This window comes from Bombus vosnesenskii, unplaced genomic scaffold (genome assembly GCF_011952255.1).
Source record: "Bombus vosnesenskii isolate JDL3184/JDL3185 unplaced genomic scaffold, Bvos_JDL3184-5_v1.1 scf7180000013298, whole genome shotgun sequence".
NCBI lineage: Eukaryota > Metazoa > Arthropoda > Insecta > Hymenoptera > Apidae > Bombus > Bombus vosnesenskii.
The window spans coordinates 321,209-349,110 of NW_022882948.1; the positions used below are offsets into that span (position 1 = coordinate 321,209).

The 27,902-nt window shown below is 37.9% G+C and overlaps 1 protein-coding gene across 5 annotated transcripts in view; it reads right to left on the reverse strand.

Moving 5' to 3' along the window:
* Positions 1-1,585: 1,585 nt before the first annotated feature.
* The window catches only part of LOC117233677 (histone demethylase UTY), a 146,614-nt gene continuing 120,297 nt past the window's right edge, over positions 1,586-27,902 (reverse strand). For all 5 annotated transcript variants that reach the window (XM_033494183.1, XM_033494186.1, XM_033494184.1 and 2 more), the window contains 11 exons: positions 27,642-27,820; positions 23,724-23,852; positions 12,810-12,993; positions 12,216-12,431; positions 9,436-9,606; positions 7,973-8,159; positions 7,437-7,754; positions 4,876-6,312; positions 4,350-4,605; positions 3,689-4,026; positions 1,586-3,546 (listed from right to left, as the gene is read on the reverse strand). In XM_033494183.1, the coding sequence (XP_033350074.1) occupies positions 3,334-3,546; positions 3,689-4,026; positions 4,350-4,605; positions 4,876-6,312; positions 7,437-7,754; positions 7,973-8,159; positions 9,436-9,606; positions 12,216-12,431; positions 12,810-12,993; positions 23,724-23,852; positions 27,642-27,820 (3,628 nt within the window). In that variant the 3' untranslated portion in view covers positions 1,586-3,333. The remainder of the gene's footprint in view (positions 3,547-3,688; positions 4,027-4,349; positions 4,606-4,875; positions 6,313-7,436; positions 7,755-7,972; positions 8,160-9,435; positions 9,607-12,215; positions 12,432-12,809; positions 12,994-23,723; positions 23,853-27,641; positions 27,821-27,902) is intronic.

Sequence of the window (27,902 nt, forward strand, 5' to 3'; positions counted from 1 at the left end):
CCAAAAGGGAAAATTGAAGAGAAACCCATCTAAAGAAAAAGATTTTTTCTTATTTCGATCACGTGCCTTTTACGTTCAAAGACATTTACTGCCGTCAAGGTTTACCAATGTTTAGCCACAATTTTCCGCTTTTATCCTTTACAAATTATTTCATTTGAATTTCATAAAATTACTTTCCACTCCATTACAAGTATTTCATTTGCAGGTAAAAAGATACACGTGTGATTGCTAAGAAAAGTACACTTTTCTCAATGTCTTAAGTCATGTTGTGTATGCAGTTTACCTACGAACGAAACTTCATGCTATTCGAAGGATCTAAAACTTTCTAAAATATTAAAGTAACTGCTAACAAACTTGAGCTGCCAGTGCTGTGAACCATTTGTAACGAAACCATCGTTAAACAACACAATCTCAATACATATCGTTGATAAAATTTTAACATATATATATATATATATGTTATATATATATATATATATATATATATACTTAAGTATAATCGATATATATATACATATGGATATATATAAATACATATACTTAAGTACAATATATATATATATATATATATATATATATATATTCAATACATTTCATTATTACAAACTGTATATATTCCGTAAAAATTATTCTAAACCTGCAATGTAGCATCATTAGATATTACATATATTTATATATTATATAATGTATTGAGTAAATTTATTCAGTATAATAAATGAAAAAAAGAATGAGAAAAAAATAATAGAACCCAAATCATATATATATATATAACAAGTCGAATTAAATAGTGCAATGTCAAGTAATTTCTATACAACATTGCACACCTTCAGAGAAAATCATCTTCTCAATTTCGAATACGAACTGGTTTAGATTATCCATAGGTCACAGCAAAACAGGCTTAGCGGTGCACGATGGGACCGCTTTCAGTTTGTTCGTTATTAACTATCGAAGCTCTTGAGCCATTCTGTTTCGATTCATTTCACGTTACCTAATCTTATTTTTTACATTAAATATATTTATACATAATTTAATTAATCGTTAATCAAAGTTGTCAAGTCAGTTCGAAATATTGGCAGAATTCATTGTCATGTACTGCCAATATTACATGCATTGAGATCATTTGAGTGCATGGATTAAAATACTCTTGGACACGAGCTTTTTCAACCCGGAAAATCTTCATTAACAATCATCGATAGAGCGGGTTAATACATCAGGAAACTAGCATATACCATCGCTGTAAATGATGTAGAAATACACATATATACATGTACAAATGTATATATATGTATATATATGTATACACATATATTGCAATCGAATGGTGCAACATTGAGATTGGTCGCGCGTATAAAAGAAATGCGGTTATCGTTCGTAATTAACTAACTCGGCGGAACTAGTATTTCCTAGGATTTTCAAAAATACATCGTTCTTCGATGATCTTATTACGACCTGTACTATCTACCATTTTTTGCTTTTTTCTCCATTTTCTCTCTCTTTCTCTCCCTCTCTCTCATGCGTTTGTGAAAATACATCTTTTCGGCGGAACGAGAATTGCATTATTTATACACTTGTGGTAGGTAAGAGGTTTTTTTTTTTGTTTTCTGGCACGTACATTTGGCGTTACTAGACACCAATGTGAATTGACGAGACTGAGTTGAAGGTACGCTTCTCCTTTGCTTTAAGATACGATTAACTCATTGTTAGACAGGCAGCGTTTCCCAACTTTTTTCTTAACGTTGATCTGATCTTATATTCCGTCCTTAAGTTCGTTAAAATTGTACTAATATTCTATAATTGTGTTACCTTAAATAATAATTAAAATAAGCCATTAGACTATAACATTCTATCTTTCATGTACCGAATAGGTTGTATAAATTGATGGAAGATTTTCTATAATTAAAAATCATTTGAAACAAATTCATTTACAATTAATAAATATTCTTTATCATTGACTTAATTATGGTAGAAAAATTCAAATGATTTCAGCATATGATTCCCGATATTTAGAATATCACACGTTTCTCTTTTTATTCTGTTTATGAAAATAAACAAAAAATAAATTGAGAAACGCCGTTTTATGAGCTGATCGCAACATGTTATCGTCCCCTTGTCCTAAAAACGAAGGTTCGTTTATCTTAGAAATTATTATTATAAACAGTATCTTTTACTGTACAAATGTTTTAGAGCCGCTATTTTTTGCTTGACACAATGATTGATTTATTTAAAGCACGATATTCGTCACGAATGTCACTGTACTGTTAACACTTTTTTGTTAAATTAAATTTGAATTTGCTGCAAAATGTTTAATAATTATTTCCTTAATAAATCTCAATCAGATACTGATCTCATTGTCTTCGAGTTTAGTATAAAAACATAATCGTTGCTGCGATTTAAAAAGTCGAATCGTCGTTGGCAGTAGGACATTCGAAACTGTGCTAATATTCCCATGAATTTCATAAAAATCAATAATCGTTTCAATTCGCTTGCATACAAAAATGTACAAGTATGTTTTTTGAGCAGCTTGGTGATACTTTACAATTGTATCTTAATTCATAATAATAGTTAACGACAGCTTATCCCTCATCATTGTGGACTGTTACAGTGTAATCCTTTAATATATTCACGATTGGCAGTGAACAATTCCGTGATGTTTCTCGATTATATGAAAATTTTTTCTAACTTTTCTTTTTGTTATTCGTAAAAATTTCGAAACATGTAATTTATGAACGATATAAAAAAAAGAGATGTTCTATCGTTTGTGACAAAAATGAATATTGAATGCTTGTTTTGTAGTTACTTGCCATGATATAAAACTGATAAGGAACACGGTCAAGTTTGATAACTATGTCAAGCATTTTTTATTGCAAAGCTTATGCACATTATCATGGCTGTGCCATTAAAGGATTACAAATGATGATATTGAGTAATTTATAAGTAAAACGCAGTCTTCTCTCGTTTACTTAATTTCGATTTTCTATACCCGAGAGCTAGAGCAGAGTTTCGCTGATTTTATGTCAATTCAATATAAAATTTTTCGAATATACGTCTCAATTTGTGTATGTAATCAGTACTAATTAATTCTAAAAAAATTTGAAATTTTCAATTGCTTCGTATATAACATGTATTGTGCGTACCTTAAAATTAGCATGGAAATAGATGTTCGACTTATATAGTTTAACATATAAAATTTTCTGCTCTTCTTCATTCTTTTATGGTAGCTCCCAGGTACTTAAATAATGCTTATTATAAAGATTCTTTTCGAACACAGATATTGTACTATCTAAATCACTGTAAAGTGCCTAGAAAGTCCAGATATCTGTGTTGCATGTATTCTCAGGAGGATTGGTTAGACTGAACTGATGAGGGAGTTGTTAGAGAAGTGTGTAAAGTAAATCCGTCATAAACGTCCATTAAATCTCGCATTCTGTATTCTTCTAAGCAAACAAACCCTTCTAAGGATGGGGACTGTTTTCGTGCACAGTCCATACAGTGTACGACGTGTCGTTTCTCCTGTTCTCTTATGAACAGGATGTTAAACACTTCAATCTGGAAGAAAAGCAAAATTTATAATATTAATCAGTACTTATTAAGCTGCTTCAATATTTAAGTTGGTTGTATCATGTTCACCTTTATTTTAAGGAAAACATAAGTAAAAATTATGAGTTAATATTATTTAAAATTATCTTACCTCGCATTGTCCGCAGTAATGCGATGCTTCGTTTTTTCCTCGTCCATGAAACCGAACTTCCACACTTTTACTTTTCACAAACTCTAATATTAAGCAACACTGTCTCATTGTCCTTAATAGGCAATTTTTAATTAGTTCAAACAATCTGGGATCAGACACTTTGATATTTCTTGCTAAGTTCCAGGATAAGTGTACCATTGGTACAATAGATTTGAACGACTGCAGTTTATTCCACTCATATCGTTCAATTGCCAGTTGATATTGTCGAGCAGTTAAAGGACCCACATTCCATGCTATGTTGTTACACCATCCAACAGCTTGAACCCAGTGCACACAACCTAAAGAAATAATAAAATTTTTTTTTCTTAGTTACTTTATAATGAAAATATCTTTACCTTGTTTATTTTTCCATGAAACGAACTAGTTTATTTTAATGGAACTTTAATTAATTAATTTTAGTTTCTACAATATTTTTTTATTATTAAAGATGAATTGTTTAATATGATTAACATATGGATACTTTGAACTTGATTTGATATGAGTAGGATAAAAATGATGAAAAAGAGTTTGATTTCACTTGTACTTTTTTCCAAATTATAGATTACTATGCCATCTATTTAATTAGTGTTAAGCAACTTATGATTATTTGTAATTTGCTTACCCGCATTAACCCAGACAAGATCACCTGGTCTTTGTAAAAACCTATACACAGGAATGTTTTCATCATATAGGTCCTCTAAAGAAGGCCACCAACTGCCATGAAGGTAATTGATATTATTCCGCTCACAAAGAGAGCAAATTATACCCCAGTATGCATCAGGCACTGCAAACCACTCGCAATCTCCTGGTCCAATATTGATATTAATAGAACAAAAATTGTTGTTTTCCTGGTGGCCAGGTGTTCTACTACCTGGTACCTATAAAAGCAAATAAAGATGCTTTTTAGGGAAATGTTTCACCATTTAATAATATCTTTTTTTGATAAATTTTTTTATGTTTTTCAAACTATTTGCAAAAAGTATTCAAAGTATTTGTTACGATATTTAATACGTAAAACGATCTTCTATATAGATTTCATTTACTACATTATTTTGATAAAAATATAAGTTTACATAAATATATCTATAGTTTAAAATATTATTCAACAATAGTTATGAAAAACAAATTTAAATAAATATTATAGTTACCTTCATATATAATTGGACAGTATTCATGCCTAAAATAACGTGTCCGACATGACTGAGCATATTTCCAGCCGATACGACTCTAGCGAACGCTGGTAATTTCATCAGCTCCTGGAGTTGCGGTTTCCACTTTCTCTCGTCTGATAAATCTACATTGGTCCCAAATCGCAACATCTTTGAACCCGGTCGACCCGCCAATCCAAACGCGTTTTTCTTCCTTCTGACAGCTCCAGTGCTATCTTTTGAGTCTGAATCGGATAGATTCGAGGTATGTATACCTTGAGCCTTTTCCTTTTCCTCCTTTAAACTTTCTTGAAAACTCGATGCCTGGTATTGTGCATATTTCGCGATGGTCGTGTGACTTCTATGACTGATACAACCCCAAACTTTCTTTCCCATTACAGGGTCCCAATTCTCATCACTAGTTTGCTGCATTTGCGTTCTCACCTCGATACTATGATCTGGATTCGCCTCTACCAAAGTTTTAGTCGAAAAAAGACCAAGGTCCAGCTTTAAAGCAGCTGCAAGACCACGGATCACAGCTATCGGGTGTTTTAGACAAAACTCTTGAAGTTGAGGACTGAATGCATCCTTCTTATTCTCTAAATAAACGCTAGGAGTAGGGGGTAGGAGTTGTTCCTTAGTTAGCCTCTGACTTGGAGGATCAGGCGGCGTGGGTGGAGGTGAACGATCGCTAAGTATGGAGCAATTCGGTACACCCTTCAATCCCTGACCTTTGCACGCCTCTACGATAGTTTTGGAATCCATGTCTATACTAAGTTCCTGTTCAGGTTGCGATTCGCACAAGCTTTCCAATTTTAGCACAGGTTCGATCCGAGCGACCGATTCACTTTTATTTGTACTTGACGTTGCCTCGCATTTCACCGTCTCAGCTGCTGGGGTTGACGTATTGCAGTTTTCGTACGCCTCGAGCTTGGACGTGGCCGACGATTGAATATCTTCTACCTTTTCCAGCTTCACTTCTTTGATCTTGTCCGCGTTCTCCTCAAGGTTCGACGGTGAAAACGGACCTGAACTTAGCGTACCATTGTTCATGATACTCGGCGCCTCTTCCTTCACGTCTAAATCTTCTGATCCGAAATGCTTCAACAGATCCTCCGCCAATGACGTCGCTATATCCTTCTGGGATAACAGAGCCTGTAACTCCTGATCCGTCACACCCAGATCTTTATTTCCTGCTGAGCCTTCTGGATAGTTGCTCGTTGTGGACGATATTTGAGTATAACCCTGGGCAGTGAATTGGTTAGGCTGGTATTGGTTGTATTGGTTGGATGACAATTGTCTCTGAGGGTAGTTTGGATCAGAGGCAGATTTGTAAGGCATTCCCGGCGTCTGGCTGTTCCCAGTCGCTGCCGTGTTGTAACCGACATTGGAGTCTGAGAATCCTGTTTGTAATGCAACAGTCCCACCTTGCTGCAACTGTAACAGGGAGCGATTAAATAAATATAATATAATGTACTATGCACCATAGTAGTAAAAACCAACCAGTGCTGGTCAAGTTGATTGTTTTCAAGCTTCCACAAAAATTTAATTTGATTATCATTAACTATCAATTAAAAATTTAATTATCATATCGCTTCATAAGTTATGACTTTTCATAAAACATGCTTAACGTATACTTTTCAGTATTTACTTCTAGTTCGCTTTCTTTTTCTAAGAAAAAGTTGTATTTTGTTCTGTCTACCGCGGGCGGTTAATTTGACCGGTCGATAAAATATTTTATTTACTCTTAAAATAAATACAATCAGTACAACGAAAAGGTTATCTTAAGGTTAGATGACAAACAAAATCAGTAATAACAAATAATAACAACTGTTACGCCCGTAATCTTGTCATAAACCATAATCCATCCCTCGATCAAAATAGTCACCAGGTGTTAAAACATATGAACTCAGGCCCATAATAATACTAAGGAATCGTCATGAAATTTAGCATTTTTTACGGTCGACGGCGTTACAAATATTTCAAAAGGCCTGTTGGAATAGTTTGAAAAGAAATAGATGCAAATTGCAAACCTGGCAGGACATCAGTTCATAATATATTTGGGGATATGCTAAACGGCAACTATCAACAAGTTCAGACTCATTACTACAAAAAAACTTGCCAAGTAAAATATTGTGAAGGTTACAAAACTAAGAAAATCTGTTCAAGATGCGGGAAATATGTATGCGGCAAATGTACATTTGATAATAAGATAAACTATAAAAAGTGCAGCGGAGATGAATAAGATATATCTCTATATAAATAAAAGTGTAATTTTATTTAAGCCTATAATTGAAATTAAACAAAAGTAAACAGAAAGTTCATCATTTTATATACATTCAGTCATAAATTGAACGTTATCTAAGTTAAATCATAAAAACTATTACTTTTTTTTATCACCGGTTATTTTGACCGGACACGGTAGGAATAGGTATACACGAAGTATCGGTAGGTTTAGTGTTAATAAACTTTAAGTTCTGTTATAAAATGTGAAATAAGATTGTTTAACAGCTAGATGACAAGATGATTCATAAATGTATATAAAACAAAAGGTATAGTACCGGTTGCTGAGGTATTCCATAGTTCTTGATCACACCAGGTTGTCCTAGTTGCGTATGATTGTAGCCTGTAGTAGGATAACCTGGTTGTCCAGGTCGCAACCCCCTTTGAGTAGCTTGCTGTTGTTGTATCCTAATTTGTTGTTGGTGTTGTTGCATGCATCGGTACTGTTGCTGTAACTGGGCAAGCAAACCCTGTTGTTGTGGCGTTAAACTTCCATGATTTTGTTGAAGAAACTGTAACATTTGTAGTTGCTGAGATGTGAGGTAAAATGGCGGTGGTCTTTGCTGAGAAGCTGGAGAAATTGGTTCTTCTCCTTGCTGAAAGTACAATTTATTTCGTCAGTTGAAACAATCAAACAAGTGTTTTTTTACTGTACGAGTGCATATAACCATGTATGTGTTTTAATATCTAAAAGCATTGTTTTATTAAACTGTATCTTAAGATTTATTTCTAGTGAACTTTACTTTACCACAGCTTTTTTAAATTTAAAATTTTTGTCACTTATAGTATCATTACCACTGACTAAAAGATTTACCTTAAATCTTTTTGTATTAAGATTCTGTCCTTGTCCTTGAGGATAAGGAGGTGGTGGTCCAGCTGGTGTAGCACCATACTTATAACCCGGGCCAGTTGGTGGCTGTTGCTGTTGTTGCTGCCTGCTGGACATCTCAGCACTAATTGGTAAGTTCCAAGCCTCTTCTATAGACGGCAGCTGCCGTCTCCTTAAAAACAGAAACATGACATATTAACAAGACCAATGTTTACATATACACGTTTCTTTTGATAACCGTCCGGTGTTGTGAACGAACCTTCTAAAAAAAAATCTTTCGTGTTCTCCGCTCCTTTTTTCTCTTATTTTTCTGTGATTAATTCGCGTGGGCAAAACAAAATTGCATTTTATCTGCAACACGTTCGCACGTGAAGAGTTCCAAATGTTTCTGTGTAGGTTGAGATTGAAGAAGTAAGAACTATCGTTTTTCAATAATTTCCAAAATTTTTATTTTTGCAAATAATGAATTTTTGATTAGAATTGAGCAAAATCTTGTAGATCCTAAATCCTTGAACATCAAAAACTTATTATTTTTCATTTATCGAATTAAATTATAGCTTTATAACCGTAGATGATACAAAAAAAGAAAGTGGAGGCATTTTGAAGATCTCAAAATCACCATTATTTGTTTTACACAGATCTGTATAATTCCTATACACCAATCATACATCATCTTTATTCTTAACAAGAAAAGTTGAAAATGAATTTTCTCCAAAAATTGTATTGAAAATATATGTATATACACACATTCGCGCGCGCTCGGACACATACACATATATGATTCTTGAGTTTTACACTTATCAGCATTGAAATAACTTCACTCATCCTTTAAGTAACTCCAAGCAATTTCTTCACACCTAAGATAAGATATCAAAAAGGTGAGATGTATCAGAAAATGATAACATTAAAACCGTCTGATTATCATAATACAGTAACACCTTGTGTATCTAAGCTAATCATCACATATTCCACTCAGATAATCGAATAACTTTGTTTTCACCTGTTGTTACCTATTTATTTTGACTGAATATATGATGAACTAAAGTATCGGATCATCTCATAAGTAATTCTTCATGTTTGATTAAAATTAAATTAAAATGATGGCGATAGTAAGAATGTAAAATTAAGAGAGAATACATCATTGATTAATGATGCATACGTCTGATATACATATATATCATAGAAAACTGTATTGCTTATGAGATGATCTAATATCAATTGCACTATAGTATTTTAATTTACATAGTGGTATTCTGCAAGGTATCTATTATCCTAACACATTAGCTTTACTTTGAGAAAGCAACATATAAATTACTTTATTCATATTTTTCAATAATATTACTTGGTCCTCAGTAGCTTAATCAATTGCTCTGATAATCGAGGTCCTACTGTGAATGCAAAGGTCTAAAATTAATCAAAATTTGTGAAACACGATAGAGGTAACTTACTTGGTGGTGGTGGTGGTGGTGGTGACGGATGGCATTGGTGCTTGGCTTAGGTGACTTTGCAGAAAGTTGATCCGCTGTTGTAGCGATGGGTTCATCGGGGTGTTACCTCCTGACTTAGCGCCACCCAGGCCCGCCAATGAGCCCGTGCAATTCGGTGTATTGTTATTACCCCTGTATAAACGAAAATGATTGTTTTGTCATTATTCTATATTTTATCTTTCATGGACAGGTAAGCTTTCAGTCTCTCCTTATCATTTCTCTTCTTTTATTTTCTCTTTTGCTTTCTTTCTTTTTTCTCCTCCTTTCCTTTCCTTTTTTTTTTTTTTGAAATGCTGACCTGTCCTCGACTTACTCATTCTTCTTGTAACATGTAATGCGTGATACGCCATTCAGCGGGGCGCTCATTATGCAGCGTAAAAACTATAGAAGAGGTATAGATAATGAATACATGAATAAAGTGGAAAAAATTGCGGAGGGACCAGCGAGAGAGATTCGAAATATCCAAAGTACGATCCTTATTACATAAAGTTCGGTGGACGAAATAAATTTCTTCTTACATTCAATTTGTTGAAATTAAGTTCGCGAAGATACGAATTTACATAAAATCCCGCGATCTACTTATAAAGTAAAATTTGACGAAGTTCCTCTATGAATGTAACGAGTAGGCGTCTTGCAACATGCGTAACCGGCTTCACGTAAAAAATGGGCAGGGATCTTGGAGCAGTTAGCGATCGATGGAAGATCGATTGTCTCATCTTTTATTTCAACTGAGAAAACGTACATTGATAATACAGTGACGATGTCGCCGTATAACGAAGTTATAAAGCTTAAGGGGCCAATGTACAGCGAGATATTTGCATAGAGAAGTTGGTCGAAATCGGATTTCGAAAAGTTTGACAAAAGTTTCGAATTAAATTCGTGACATACGGGGGCTAAATGCACGAGCAACTATGTACCACTGTTGTTCACATTCATACGACGATCTTACGATAAAAATGCACTTTCTGCGATTTAATCTCATTTTGAGTCGATCCTAACAGATTTTTATCCATGTGCGTTTCATTTGAATATTTAAAAAAATGGTATCTAGAAAATTATGACGAAATCGGTTTGACAAATGCGGAAGCGAGTCGGTTGTTTATTTAATTAACAAATGTTGAGTTTTGATCATAGGAACATTTTGATGCGTACGTTTATCGTGCTTCTGTAAGCTTTTATTCGTTCGCTTATGAATTTTATGACGTGTTTATTTTTAATTCGACGGAGATCAGTGACTTTTTCTTATGTCATGTGAATGAGGTAGGGAATTAATTTCAATCAAATTTTCGATATAAATATTCCACTGTACACAGGATATTTAAAGATACGATTTGTTCCAGTGATACGAGATACCCAGTATAGATAATCAGATAATTTATTCATAATTTATTCGATACATTAATACGCTTTCATCGATTATAACATTTCATTAAGAAACAAAGAATAAATCCCTCGCATTAAATCAAATATATTCTAACGAATTTCTCTCTACTTAACACTTAGCCAATCGAATAGGGAGATCTCCCCTTTGTGAAGAACATCGCTGCGTGGCCGAACGAGGAGATCTCCCTTTTTGACTTTTGCAACGCGTTTTCTTTATTTTCTTTTTTGCTATTAACAGTTATTGTCTATCTGCAATTGTTGCCAATTAATCGCGCCACTTTTTCTCCTCTTACTAAGTACAGTATATAATAAAATACAATTAAAATTAATTAAAAAGCTACACTATCAGTTATGACTAAATAAAGTTATAATCGAACGATATCACATTGTAAAAAAATACTAAAACGTATTATGAATTTTTAATTTCACGTTCCAATCGTGTTATTTATCTTTGGTCATCTTTAACGTTTTTAATTTTACCTATATTTTTTATACTTTTAATATATACTGTCAATTTGATGTTTTCTACAAACAGTATGTGAAATTGATCGAACGAAAATATAATTAACCACTTAAATAATTTTTAGACTTCTTTGTATTTTAAGCACTGAGCATTAGTATACCTCGCTGTGGCGCGTGCGGTTGGCTAAATGTTAAAGTAATTCTCCTTCTACTCCTTCCCTAAAAATGAAACTGAAGTATTCTTATTAATTATAGTAAGACAAATATTTCCTATCAAGGGAATTGCGATCTCTCGTCATCGGCAGGTAAAGTAAAAAAAATGTCTCTCTTCCTAAATAAATATCTTACAAGAAATCTCGAATAAATTATCGAATAAATTGACGTACACTATAGTCATATCAAGCAACTGTTTCTCGTTAAAACGAAATATAGTAGAAACCATGTGAAAATCTAGTTTCGTAGGAAAAGTACAAAGTCGGTTAACAACTAACAGTTGTAGCAATGAAGCTGCTGACGGTAAAGATTTTACACGCACATCACTGTTTTTCGATATTGCATAGTACGGATGTGTTTTAGCCAAACCATTGTTAGCCAACAACATCTCGCTAACTCTTAAAGGATCACAAGAACGAAATTTCGCTCGACGCGAATTGCAACATCACGCTATTTCAAACGACCTTCTTCTATCTCTATAAAAATGTTTAAACATTAAGTAATAACGAAACCTTCGACTCGATCGATCAATAAATCATTCCATCTACGACAATAAAAAGACGTAACGAAGCGAAATTTCGTTCACGACAGCGTCAGCTTGTCCATCTTATTTAAACGATAGAGATTTTAACGGCTAATGTAACGTGAACGTTTTAGCGTGTCGGGCCGACAATTTACTTTACCTGGATGCGTTGACGTAACAAGCTAGTGCGTCTTTCGGTTGACTAACGCTTTCGTACAGAATGCCCAGATTAGTCCACGCAGCTGAGTGTGATTTGTCTAACTGTACAGCGCATATATAGGCTTGTAAAGCGTCCATAGGTTGATTCTGCTGTTGATATAGAACGCCTATGCTGCACCACGTGTCGGCGTTCCCTTCTGACTTTTCCACGGAATTTCTGCAATCGACGATGGTTCGTAAGTGACCTGGATTCGTTAAAGCATCGAAGCAGGTGGACGACATTGTTTCGTGTCGCGTGGTTCATCCACTGTCCACGATAGTCAATCTAACATAGGGGCATAAAATTGCTGGAATTTAATACTGGCGCGTTTAACCGAGGAAATCGAACGGATGGCCATTTCTCAAGGAATTGGCTACGTTCTTGCGTCGAAGTTAATCCAGCTTAAACGTCGGTAAAAAGAAAAAGCTACCAAACAGAGGCGAATTAGTCGGTGTTGCCCGGAGAGGCTAAGAGGCTTAAAAGCGTGGCTGATACATCGGCGCAATAATTCCAAGATTCACGCTCTTCGCGTATCACAAGGACGACGTACGTTACCTGTAAGCGATAAATGCATCGTGAACTTTTCCAGAAGCGGCGAGGCAACGTCCCAGCAGGTAAAGGCTTTGCCCGCTCTTCGGTTCCGCCTCGATGGACTTTTGCAGACAGTGTATAGCGATTGCTTGCTTCTGCTGTCTCGTTATACCAAGCACCGTGCAGTCAACCACGTGGTACATCCATCCTGCAACGAAAAATCAATGTTCGAACGTTATCATCGTGTGGCTCGTGCGACAGAGGAAAGAAACGTGTTGGTAGAAATTGATCTCTCGTTGTTCGTTTTAGCGTTATTTGCAATTATGAACTATGAACTAATATTCGCCGCGAAAGGTGTGTTACGGTAGCGTGCGAGAGTCTTGGGCCACCGTTCGAACGGAAAATGTCTAGTTCTTACGGACGAATACAAAGAGACTTGATACTGTTTTACGTCTGTCGTCGCTTGTTGAGAATTCAATTTGTTAAAGTTACTTTTTGTCAGTACAGTTTATGCGACTTTGTTTAGCTCCGCCGGTAGCAAGAACTTCTTTGGGGATTTCGTTAATTAGCTTCTGAATAAATTTATTTTCTACTGTTTCTGCTATTTCAAGCAATTTCTTTACGTCGTTGATTCATCTCTCTCTTTGTTCTTGCGACTCGTTTTAAACCGTTCTGTGCGCGTTTCAAACGACGTATAAAATAATTCAGCACGCTATTCGTTATAAATTATTTCTAGAAATGTTGCGAACTAGGAAAAAAATTCAAGCGAATGGTATGTCGAAAGCAACGCGTAGAAGATTCGTTTCTATTTCGCACCACAATGTGGAAATATTTCTTCAAACTATAACTAGTCATCGTTATGAAATCATCATTGTACATACTCTTGCCACTGCTCCTTATAATTATAATAGTTACAAGCATTCCTGTACTTTGCTATAATTCGGGCCACGAGGTCGTGAAATTAATCGACAACGAGATTATCTCGTGTCTGGTGTCGCGGTGACAAGCGAATTGACAGAATACGAGGAGATAGGGACCTGAAATCTCGTATCGACGCGACTGCAACGAGTCTTATCTCTTTTCGTAAACATTCCGAGTTTCTCCGCCAATAGAAGAAATTGCATGAAAATTACTTTCTTTCGTTTCGAGTTATTTCCCAAACACATAAGCGTACGTACAAACTATTATTCTACCGAACTATTCTAACTTGTTCTGTTATTGCATACAGCTATTTCTGCCAGACAAATATCCAAAGTATTTAACAAAAGCTCGTGGAAGAGATATTACGCTAGTTGACTTTACAAGGAAATAGACGTTGAATAATTTTTCAGTCGGTTCACTGCGTTCCTTGGTAACTTCATTTGCTCGTCTCTGTTCCTATACTAAGCCAACGTCGAGTTCCCTCCAGCCGATCCAATATCTTCTACGATCTTCTACGGGGCACTTCGAAAGCATCTTTATAGCGGATACACTTCACGAACGACGAACTCGGCAGAATCGAAGATCGATGAATGTTTGGCGGCGCGTTAAGCCACCAGATCCAAGGTGCTGCCTCGAAACATGCGATAGAAGGAACTGCAAGTTCGGAGGAAAGCGAGATCGGGAATCGCGTGTGGACGATGATGCGGTGCGTGCGAATGAAAACGAAGAGGAGGGACCGAAGTACCGTTCCTCTCCCTGCTGAGTTTCCTGAGAATTTTCGACGTGTTGTGCTGGCTCCAGGCTAGACGAGTACCGAACTGAATAGATTTTCGCAGGTATAACCTAGGGTAGCCACTTTTACCCCACTCTCCCTTCCAGGCGGTCTCGAATTACAACCCTCTATAAACATAGGCGTAGAAGCGATTGTACGCGGTCTCTGTCTTGGGAAAATAGTTCAAACGTTCCTGAGGATGCGAGCAGCATTTTATTGTACGCGATGAACACTACCGAGAAGCCGGACATTTCTAAAACTGGCGAATTGGTAAAATCGCGTTCACAGGAAAGATTACTGAATTACTGAAAATTCTGAGATTCTGAAATAAATAAAAAAAAAAAAAAAGAAAAACAGGAAAAATTACAGAGTCGTTAATCGGATTTGACTGTTCTTGGGAACATTCGGAATTCTTCCACGCGCAGGATATTCTTCGAATTACTTTGATCCATTTTACCGGATTTTTACCTCCTCCTGTTAAGATAAGAGCAGGAGAGATCGCACGTGCGACTTTTATCTCGGGAAAGTAATTCGAACAATCTTATGAACAATCGCTCTTTTTCTAGGTAACAGGGAAAATCGTACGAGAATTAGAGGAGACTCTTTTGCGTTTGAGAGTGTAATTTCTTAAAGAAACTACAAATTGCTAACGCGTGATTCGTTTTATGGCAAACATGGTACGAGCGTTAAATATCTTGGAGATATACAGGATTTTGTTCTATGTCTGAGAAAAGTTGCTCAAGAGTCGGTAGAGATATTTTTTTACTTGTTGCTTGAGTCGAATCGATGCGAGCACCTCCTTGTGCCAAATATATAATACATCGCTATACGTATGTTACTGGACGTGTGTTTCAGTAGGTACACGATACACGCGTGTATCTGTGTACGCTGTATTCTTAAAGGCAGCTGTTAGAGTTGTAACGGTAAGCTTTTATTTCTCAGCTTCTTCATTCATTATTATTTGCCGTGCGTAGGTCTGCGTTGGCTACGATGATGTGCGTTGTGAGCGGAATAGAAGTTTCCGAACAAGATTCTGTATTTTCCCAAGATCGCGGTTCGTTCTACGATTTTATGCCTGTTCCTGTAAACAGATTTCGTCGAAATTAATTTTATCTTTTAATACTATTACGCTTCTTCCTTTGGCGGTAAATTTTACTGCAGTTGAGTTTCGAAGTCTGTTAATTTCACATGGTAAAATAACGCTGTTGTATCGTAGCTAGTATAATAATAATTTTCCCTATGTACGTCACGGATTTCTGTCAGAAGATACTTTCAGGATACGCAGCTGAGATCTGAGAGGACACCTTCGTAATAATTCGTGCGAGACGTACGTACATAAAAGTAGAGAGACAGTAGGAGTTTATCGAGTGCAGAAAATACAGATTTTAAGTACATTATTCACAATAAACATGAACTTTTGTAATGGTATGTTAGGCAGTTACCGATACGCGGCGGTACGACGTAGCCATGCTGTGTTATGTGTCGGCGCTTTACATTTTTCGTTGTATGATGCAGTTTTTGGGTTTAAGTCTCTGGGGAGCGGAGCTCTTTTTTATGTATTTTTTTTTATTTTTTTTTTCTGTTCTGAAAAACTTGGTTGAAAAACAGGACGCTTGTACATAAAAGTAGAGTTTGCATGAAAATGATTTTTCACCGTATATTCTGTATATATCTGTGCTTGTTTATATATATTTTTACATTCGGTGTTACACATACGAAGATATCAACAACTTATAATAACGTCATTTGCTAGTATCAACACGAAGATGATACTGGAACGTAGATAAATTCATTTGTCGAGTGAAACACCCAGTTTTTGTTAACGAAACGCTGCCAAATCTTCCCTTGAGGAAAAAAACGTCAGATTTATGTTAACAAAATTATAAATCTCCACTAATTGTTCTCATGCAGCGCCGATCGTGATCACGTTTCCATCTCCGTGACGAAAACCATGTCCAGACACCGCTTCCAAACGCTCGGTCTTAATTATCATAGCGATTCAATGCGGCTGAGCGTCGCGTATTATACCTTGCAAATTAAATACGTGCCGTGGGAAAACGAGAGTTTCGCAACAAGTAGTTACACAATCATAGAACGCGATGCTAAACGCACGGCGATTCTAAATGGAATTAAGTCGGTCGGTTCATAAACCATCCGGTGAAATTAAAGCGTCTACTGTGCTCTAATTGTCGGTCGCCGTCCATTCATCCATTCAGTTCTGTGTTTTCGTTTCTTCCACCCGGTTACACAATGGATCGTGATATTTCATTTTCACGGTTCTTTTTTCTTCTTTATTATCTATTCGTTTCACGGTCTTCGTACGTTCCGCGTTTCTTCGTTTTTGCTACGCTTTTAACGCGAACTTTACGAGGAAATATTATTCAGTTCTCTTTCACCGGTAGATAAATTTATAAAATATTTTTAGTAGATCGTAAATTTAGTTATCGTTCGTGGGATTTTCTCGTGCATTCTCCTCTTGAAATTCGCTTGATACAATTGATACAATGAATACACCTGATACGATTCATTCCGTTTCATTCGTGCATCGATCTCTTTACAAACGAATTTATTATGCAACTCGTTTTTCTACTTGTTCGAGAAACATGATACGATTTATTTGTTTAACGAGAATTCTTCATCTTTCTCGGTTCTGCTTATTTATGTAAGATATATTCGGAGACATTTAAACGAGACATTCAATTAAGCAGAGATGAGAACTAGAACTATCACACTAGTCAAATTGACTGGTTCTACAATTTTATTATAAAATTCCTACTTCATGTTATATTTTTTTGCAATTTTCTTTTTTATGTATTCAAACTGAAAATAATTTTGTATGAAGGCTACTTATACCAAGACTAGTCAAAATGACTGGTACTTGCCAAAGCGTAAAAGGGTCCTGCAATCTGTTTATCGAGTCCCAATTAACCAGTTTCCTCGTTTTGTACAGCTTCCCACATGTTTTTCAAATTTTTACCGCGTATCATTCGATATGATGATATCAGCTATCGGGAAATTTCCGGATCGATCGCTAGATGCTAACACTAAAAATACCACAGCAGTTAAAATGACTGGTTCTACAATTTTGTTATAAAATTTCTACTTCATATTATATCTTTTCTGCAATTTTCTTTTTTATGTATTCAAATTGAAAATAATTTTGTATCGAAGCTACTTATACCAATACCAGTGAAAATGACTGGAACTTGTCAGAGCGTAAAAGGATCCTGCAATCTGTTTATCGAATCCCAATTAACCAGTTTCCTCGTTTTGTACAACTTCTCATATGTTTTTCAAATTTTTACCGCGTATCATTCGGTACGATGATATCGGCTATCAGGAAAATTCCGGATCGATCGCTAGATCGCTAGATGCTAATACTAAAAATACCATAGGAGTCAGAATGACTGGTTCTAGAATTTTCTAAATGTGTCAACCCTCGTTTAGGGATCCCAGACGGATTAATAATACCACAAATCTTCTACATAAGAAGAAAGTAATAAATCGATAAACATAAAAATATTCTATTATTACGTATTTTTTAAAGACCAGTGATTTTCACTGGTTTTGGTAGAAATAACTTCGTGTTAACTATCCGCAGTTCTAGTATTAAACGCACGTTAAACGTACATGAAATTTACATATCGATATCTGCCCGTTCCGTTAAATCGAGTATTTAATCTCCTTTTCACAAGGGTTTTATCCTTATTAATATTCCTTCCGATTTTTAATATTAATTTTCAATATATATCGCGTCGTGCGATCAATGTCGATTGAAGTCGTATTAATAACAATATTGTAATCCGTTCCAAATTCGTATGGAATGGAGGTCAGCCAAATTAAAGCCGTTATATATTACGTTGTAATTATCGTCCTCGATTCCAGCCATTCAACTTACAATTAGTTTTGTAAACGGACATTTACGTAACGGTACTAACTAATTCATCTAAACGAATTTCACGTGTAATTTATGGCTCTCGTAATTGCTCATAAAAGTTCAACTTCTGAATTTTTCATTCGAAAGCATCCCAATAATCCTTGCAATCTCGATTCGCAAACCTGTGAAATGCAAAAAAAGGAAGAGGAAGCCGAGACCAGAAGCGGAATACGAAGTACGAAAGAGCCTTAGAAAATAAATTCAACGCTGGAATATTCCTCTTGCCCATGAACCTACTTGGAATTATACAAAGGCGAGATTTATGAAGAGGCGCTAAATGTAAACAGTCATAAAACTTTTCCAACTGGCTGCACATAATTTGTAACATAATTATTTGGATATAATAATCGTCTACTGCGACAGACGTGTTGTATATCTTCGAGGAAGTCAGCGTCCCGGTTCTGGTATTTTATTGACCGATCATTGTCCGTCCGGATAGAGACGTCACTATAAAAGTGTCTTCTGTTGAACAAACCGCCCCTGCCGCGGGTTCTTCGCTTTTTCAGGCATTTTTATTCCTAAGACGCTTGAAATATTCAACCTTTCGTCGATCCTTCATTTTCGCAGCGCTCCTTGCGTCGATCGCGTGTCAAATTTGACGGAATGGCGAAACATCGATCAAACGACAAGACGAATAATTCGTTGCGCTCTTCGTCGTTCGCGTGCATTCGCGGCGATTCTCTCCTCCGGAGGTTATCGCGTTTCGTTCGTACGTCGAAGTCGGAGAGTTTGGAAACAATTGGTCTACGAATGGAGCGAATTCGAACGATAGGACGTTCAAGCGGAAAAGCGCGTGAAATTGACCCGAGGAGAGGAGGGTCACGATACGTGGAATGCGTTTAAAAGGCGCGTTTCTCAGTTCCTTAAATTGCGAATCGACGATTTTGAAGTTCTGTCAACACGGAGCGCCAGTTTATGGTGCGGACGAAAGGAAAAAATCGCGGCTGAAGGAGAAAAGGAAAAGAAGGAAGAAAAAGAAGCAACGTATATCGAACCGGTCCCAACGTGGACACGCGAGAAGCCGTAAACAGGTTGTAAAAGAGTCCTGTACCCTTTGGAACCCGTAAAGGCTCGCACGGACACGTCCACGTAATTTAGTCGAGTGACGCGAGTCGCCACTTGCTGCTAAATTAAGCGCTTTAGTGCGTAAAAAGTGTCCGGTATCGGTACGATCGAGTTGCAGATTTGATCGATCGGAAAGGTCTAGAAATTTGCATCCAGCGCCCTAAGCCACTTTTCGTCGAACCACTCGGACCAAAATTTCGATGTTGAAGCACGGTGAGTTAATAAATCGCTCGCCAATCGACTAAATTGACACTTTGTGCACCGTATGGTCTGACAAGCGTATAGCCTGAATCGTCGCGTATTTTTGCAGCGTTTGAGGAGATTGAAAAGATTGAAAAGATCGAAAAGATCGAAAAGATCGCTGGGAAGGTTCGTTTCGATTTACAATTTCCATTCGATATACGTTTATCGAATTATACAGGGTGGTTGGTGACTGGTGGTACAAGCGGAAAGGGGGTGATTCTACGCGATAAAAGAAGTCGAAAATATAAAATAAATTTTTTTTTTAATTTTTCCATCGAGACAACGATCTACAGTAAGATCCGTTACAACGTACCGCACGCGTACCGAGCGAAAATTCAAAGTCGATTTTCTCGAAAACAAAGCCTCGAACGAAAAATTGTTATTCTATATTTTCGACTTCCTTTTTCGCGTAGAATCACCCCCTTTCCGCTTGTACCACCAGTTACCAACCACCCTGTATAACTAGCATTTTGCTGTGCAGTCCGCAACGTGTTCACGGACGTGTTCTCAACGCGAACCTCGACTCTGCAACGTTTCTCGGGGATGAAAATGATTGGGAAGAAAGAACACGGTCGACCCTTCGACGTTGCGTTTCAGTTTGACACAAGTTTACGTTCGGTAGTTTATTGCTTTGATACGACAACTTTGTGATTATCGAGGATTGGTTTGTCGCGGAAGCTTACAGGCTTTTGGCGGAGCTTTGGCTGTCGCTACACTTCGCCAGACGCGATTATGGTATATTATTATCGGTAAACATACGACGATTATGGTATTGTATCGTAGAAAATGCTCGGGTTCGTTTTGTAAATTTCCAGGCTACGGCATCGTAACCGCGAATTCTCACGTGAGTTATCGACCTGTTTCATCGTGCGGGAGAAAGCGCAGCAAATACTTGGAATTCCGGCTTTCCTTGAAATTTCGCGTATCGCCCGCTACTCGCTCGTGCTTCCGGATTCTTTTCCTTGCCTTCTTTATTCCCCCTCTTTGTTTCGCTTCGTGTGTAATAAACGCGTTAAGAAGCGAGGAAGGAAGAGACGCGAGGTCGAGCCTCGTCACGAAGGCATTTAAATTATCGGGGCGGGATATCGGCTTCGTCTTCGAAGCGAAATTTCCAGATGTCGGAGCAGCGTGCCGATGTAATGGCATTTTATTGCGCCCCTGATGACGTTCGCTTTTTTCGCTGTTCGATATCCAGGCCGCGATCTTACGTACGAATTCGCGTTTTATCGAGATTCGTCCGCGTTATTATTAATAAATTTGAGATACTCGGGTTTCCTTCGTCGCCATACTCGTCAGACTATCGTCGTAGATATTCAGATACCTTTTATTTGTATCGTTTCGCTTGTCACATATTTTATCTTTTATTCTTCACTTCGGTATTTATCCAATGGGAATCCGATCATCGAGAGTTGCGCGCATCGATAGAAAAATTAACGAAAGACCTTACGATGAATTTGTTCTATCGCGGCTTTAGGTTCGCGATACGAACGAAATCAGAAGGAAGACATCGATGATTTCAAACGGCACGAAAATCAAGGATAACGAAATTGCATTGGAAATCGAGTCCAGCGAAGTGAAATTAAGGAATTAATAAAATATGCTGCTGGTCGGTTTAGCTTGCAGAAGGCTCACACGCGTGTGCGTACGTTTCCAAAAATCGTTTCTCTTTATACGTACGTGTGCATTTCCTCGCGCTAAGGTAACAGTGTAGCATCGACCCGAACGCCAGTGCCGGTCAAACGATCGGCTTCAAAAATTGAATTTAATCAGACGATATAAGAATTTGCATAAAGTTGGGCGAACAAGCGAAGGTACGATTTTAAATTAAACTTCAATCAATTTCTGAATTTTCGTTAATATAGGAATTTACATAAAGTTAGACGACCGTACGATTTTAAATTAAATTACGCTAACATCGTAACACAGTGTTAACATTCTCGAAAAAAGTATTCCTTTCGGCACAAAATCTAGCTTCCTCGTACGAAATTTCCGAGCTGCCTCTACGCGTCTTTTTCTTCTCAGGCCCGAAATATTTTTCAAATCTTCTTTCGCTCACCCCCCCCTCCCTCCCACCAGGCAACCTAATAATTCGGAGGTTGGTCATCGAAACGGTGAAAGCGAGAGTCGTTCTCCCCTCGATGGGTCGAGCAAGGATCCTCGCCGTTTCCTTTGAGGCGTTTCTATTCAGCCCTCTTCGCTCCTCTGCGCAGCCTTCCGCTTTGCCGAGGGATTTGTAACGCGCAAGTAGGTCAGCACGACGTGCAGCTTGACCTGTATAATGTTTCGGTTCTACCTGCCGTGTCACGTAGCGCGTACCATCTCATTAAACGGCAGTCGAGCACGCTCGCAACACACATTTCACGATCCGGCTGCGGAGAGAATTCGGCCTTAATGCATCGCCACTTTCGATATATTTCAACCTTTCTTCTTCGCCTCTTGCGTCCTTTGCCCGGTTTTCATCGGAAAATGGACTATCGTCAAAGGCAGACGAACGTACGGACGGATGTTACATCGGTTGGAAAATTTCGAGCATGGCCTTGTTCTGTTGGCTCGGCAACTAAGTGATTGCGGATTTTGTCATCAGGTCGTAATGACACAGGCCGCAATCGCTTAGTTGCCAGCCCGATATTTTGCACGAAAATCTCTTCTACGTTTGTTCGCTCGAGAAACGGGAACGACACAAGCGTAACTTTTATTCTACGATTGATCAGTTAGGAGCTCGTTGAAACTTCAGCAGGCGAGTAAACTAAAGCGCGTGGCAGAAGGTAAACGTCGAGTATACTCGTCGAACACGGAGTATGCGTGTTTGTTGTAATATAAAATTAGGTTGTAGATAAACGATGAAATACTTGATCGAGAAGATGTAAATCGATAAAGGGAATATTAAAAGCAACAGACGGTCGGACGCAAACACGCGACTCGAATTGAAATTGAACGGTGCTCGGAAGAGGATTCGCCGGTTAAACGCTCGTGTAGTAGCCCGGTTGGGTTACGATTCTGTAATTCCACGAGTCGACGGTCTTCGCCGGCTTAACAACCGCTTTAATCCGCGCTGTACCGAGTTAATAACGCGGCTGCGAAAGATACAGCGGGCGGTGTGCACGCGTCGCGACGCATCCGCGGATCCTCGCTCGAAGACGGTTCACCGAGCCAGAATCGAAATTTGGCGGTTCGCCACGGAGACGCGATGGCAAAATAACGAAAAACAGGAACGCGAGAAAATTAGCCTCGAATGAGAGAAAACGTGACCAATTGATGCAAACAAGAAGAGGAACGAGAAGGAGGAGCAAAGAAAGATAAGTTGGAAAAGGCTGACGGGGTAGAGAGGTTCCCACAATCTCGTTTCCTTATCGAATTCGGTTCTCTCTTTCTCTCTCTCTCTCTCTCTCTCTCGATCTCTCCTCTCTCTCTCTGTCGCTCTTCCAGCTTTCTTCTCTCGCTCGAATACGCACCCTCTCCCTTGTCCCCACTCTGTTGCCAGCGTTCGCTGCCCCATCTCATCGCCAGGCCACCCCAACCCGGAATAAATCAATACACGTGTCTGCTACTTGCTCGTACACTCGGCTCGGCCCTTAAGCCGAATCGTCGCGAGGAGCTGACAGCTGGCGAGGAGAAAAACGATTCGCGTGCTGGTGATTTTGCGTGGGTATAAAAGGGTTGTAGGGTTAATTACCTTGGCGGAGCACGAGGTTGGCATTTTTGACTGGCGGCATTCGTGTGCAGTAGCTACGAAACGTTTTTCTACGTGGTACCATTATTTTCCAATAAAGAGCCTCTTTTTTTTCTTTTTTTTTTTCAATCGAACGTTCTTTCATCGAACGTTCACAGTCGCTACGAGAGTAACGCTATAACGATACGTTTAATATTCTCGGAGTTGATCAATTGCTCTATATTCGCTACGGTAGTTACATTGGCGTGGCGATAGTTTTTTGTTCTAACGGTAAATTCAACGGCAGTCGTTAACGTTTATTATTTATAGTTAAGGATGGTCGTGACTCACCTAATTGACGACAAATGTCGGCCTTCAGATGAGAAGGCAGAGTCTTTTCCTTGAGCAATGCCTCGTAATGTTCCTTGGCAAGGCGATATTTCCCTTGGACCTCGTACAAATGGGCTATGTGAAATTTTACTGTAACAACGGAAAAGAAAGACATCGGTTTAATATCGAGCACGTGGGATACGATTAACGATACGTAGACCTGGTAATCGCCGATTATTTCAGACGCGTTATTGTCAAATTACGTTACGAATTGTTCGTACGAATTTGCAAACTTAACGAAGAATATGCTTGATAAAATATTCGTTGAGAAGAAGTAATAATAATACCGTATCGTATATTTGCAATTTAATCACGTGCGTATAATAATTCATCGATACTCGCGCACTTTGCTATTACCGGTAGAATACGAAAACTATGAATAATTAATTAATTCTTTGTACAGCTGCATTTATCAACTATGTAATAGCCTGCTTGGCTTTGCAACGTTATGGTGGAAATTTGAATATGTTAAACAAGAGACATGGTGTTTACACAAATTGCATATTATTGATTATGCGTCATTATTACAAGAAATATACATATTGAATGAAAAACGCGATAATTGCATGTTCTGTTTCCATTATGATTTCAATTAGTGCACTCGAAAGCTGACATATCTCTGATGAGAATTTATTTTTAAATTAATATTCGAATAAAATAAAAAACAGCCATACGCGTGTATATAATATAACATTTTCCAATAATTACAAATGAAATTTCCTTGATTTAAAATAACACCGTGGCAATTACGATTGACCAATGGAATAACACAAAGCGTAGGACAATAATACTTACATGAAAATTTCAATCTTTCAACGATCCGTCGATTTTCTATATTTTCGTTTGCGTATTTTAATTCCAAGTTGCATTCCTCCCTTTGATCTAACTATAGTATGCAAATACGTACTATCGTTTAGATCGTTGGCAGACACCAAACTGACTTGAAATCTCAATGGGTCGTTGCTTTTATGTTCGCCTCATTTCATAAACACAACTTCGCTCGGCTGAAGAACCAATTTCTCGGTAAACGGAAATGATTCCCCGTGCGCATGGGATCGTGGTAATCGTTTGAATCGTGAATCACTCTTCCGTATGACTCAATTTGAATATTTTATCATCGCTCTTTAATTAGTCTATTAAACCCGTTAAGCGTATGATTAATATCGTTAATTATTATTGTCCGTAATGTCCATTAACTTGCACGCTCAGCCATTAAGAATGAAAAAGCTTTTATTATTCTTGCGCCATCTTCTCAGTGGTGGAACATAGTCGCGGGTAAAATATTAATTCGCTGCCATAATATTTCGAACGGTAACACACGCTGTTGAACGATTAGAATCGATCGCCTGCGAGAATCAAGTTCTCTCATAACATCCAACAGCTCGTATCCGCGGCGCCGTTATTTTTACTCTCTACGTTAAATTTAAACTTCAAACAGCAGGACAGAGAACTAGTCGAGTCCCGGTTGACTCATTGCTGCTTCTTGGTAATTCGAAGTGACGCTACGCGACGAGATGAAACTCCAACAGGGAAAACTGACGGAGATTCCCGTTATCGCTTAAGATTTAACGTTCTGTTCCACTTCTGTTGCTTGATAAATCGTTACGTAGAATCCAGTCACTACGTACCCCGTACGTACATATACCACCGCTATTTAATATTTAATCGACGATTCGGAATTTATTCCTAGTAGCTAGCGCACCTACAGTCACAGCTTAACCATTTAACAAACACGATGTTCCGCGTCGAACGGTAAATTCCAACTGCGTTGCAAATACTGCAACTTTAAAAGCTACGTACGTGTCAAACGAAAACCAACAATTCCAATCTCCGAATGTTATCCGCGAATAAATCGAATAAATCGACCGATTAACGAATCGCACCCAATATTTTTCAAGTTAAACGACCTGCTTTTATATTCCATACGAACCATAAAAATTAGGTAATTTTTCATACCGGTTAATTAATTATCTACCGTAACCGTTTCTTCTCCTTTTTCTTTTCATATCCGCTACGTTATTCGCCATCAATCTGCTTTATTTAATTATTTATTCTATCGGTTCATTTTTTCAATTGTTCTACAATTTGAATTTAACAGAACGGGGGCGCGTAAAAGACGGAGGAAGAATAAAAGTAAACGAAACTCTCACACGGTGCAATAGAAAGTGAGAGACAGACAGAAAGACAGAGGGAGAGAGAGAAACCGTGGAAACACGGCTGCGAGGTATCACGAACGCAACGTTAAATTAAGTGGCAGGTGAATTGAAGAAAAATCGTTAGGGTAAGCGTTTAACGCGCCTTAAATGTCGTCCACTACGCCATACGTGTTATCGTAGGTCATACGTGACACAAGAATCGCTGTATCACGTTGGGAAAAAGGGGGTCAAGTTCGAAGCGGAACGCGAGCAAAAGGTCTGGCATCTAGACGTTGTCAAGACGTGGCGCGCAGGTATGTAATAGGCGCTTTTCACGCGGCGAAAGTATCGATTTCATTGTGCCATTTTAAATAACGTATTAAAAGCGTGCAGGGGAAAAATCGTCGGAATTATTGCACCATCCGCCGTCCCATAGGAACTTTTCATCCGCTTGCTTTTTCCATTTCTCCGCAGGTAGATTAATAACTTGCACATTTGATGGATCGATCGAATCCGTTGGAACATTTAACGTCGAATAAATTTGAAATGCTCGGTGGCAAAAAAAACGATTTGTTTTTCGCGCTCTAGAATTTTTATTTCGATGAACTTTCTTTCAAATAAAACATCATTGTATTTGAGAAATTGAAACGAACGATCGCGTTGTTTTTTTTCACGGATTTACAGTGGCTACGAAATTGATTAAAGCATTCATAGATCGATCGATCAAATTCGAGTATATTAGATTCGTCGTTTAATCACACTGTCGTACGACGACACAAAATTTGAAATAAAAATAAAAGCAGAAGAAAAAGATCGCTTATTCGGAAAGTAGAGAGTACGTAGCTTTTTTTTTTTTTTTTAATATCGGACAACAGAACGATCTATTCTCTCGATATCGAAGATTCTATTTTTAAGAAATTGATCGATCGAAGTCTGTCGACGCGTTCGATGGACTTTTCTGCTGCTGCAAGTTCTCCTATTGACATTCGACAACTGCGATATAAAACACAGAGAATGTAAATCTAGAGTGATCGACTGCACGAGTTTAATGACTTTTTGCATCAATCGACAAGTTGGAGTGAAAGTGGTTCGCATAACCCGATATCCAAGAGAGCGAGATCTCGACGGCTTTTAATTTTTAAGATGCCGCAAAGCTCGTCCTCTCTTTAATGAGGCGTCCATGAAAAGCGAGAGTTCCGTGAAAAGTGAAAGTCTCCGTGTATTTTAACAAAAATTATCTTTTTTCGCTACAACGATACACCTTGGAAACCAGATATTTCTGTGACGAATTAAATCGATCCGAAGAAGACATTTCTCCCTCAAAAGCTGCTCATTCCCAATGGCTTTCGTCGCACAAGTTCTTCGATTATCACGATATATCTCGAGTATCGTTTCGAATCGTCAGAAAAATTCAAATCCTTTCACGTCCATAGTCTTTCGTCTTTTGCAAGACGATTAAATAAACCAAAATCCTTCTTCCTCGTTATATATTACGATTATCCTTCGTACTCGTAATTCGCGATGGTCGAGCCTCGACATTCGCGAGTTCTTGCACGAGTATCGTGTTAGTGTGCGAAGAGGAAGGAAGGCGGTACGAGGAAGCCAACATATGGTATGGGAGTAAGATTTCGGGAGTAAAAATGCGCGGTTTACGGTGGGCAGCTGTTCCGCGTGAATTATGTTTTTTGGAAGGTGGAAGACGCGTAGGCGATCGTAAAGGGGGCGAAGAAAACCGAGAACTTACTTTCGAGCTTGGAAAAGGAGGCAGGTGTCGTGGCATCGATCAGAGCGAGTGTCAGGTGCTTCAAGGCGGCGTCAAAGTCAGCGTGGACCTTCAGCATTAAGCCGAGCCGTAGGTGAACCTCGCAGGCTCGTGGAAATCCTGGTTCCACCCATAGCACCTGCTGGAATGCTTTCACGGCCCTGCAATGATAACGATCGAATACAATTTCAATCGAATAAATAGAATTCACCATTCTATTGCATCAACCTATCCCTTGATCGA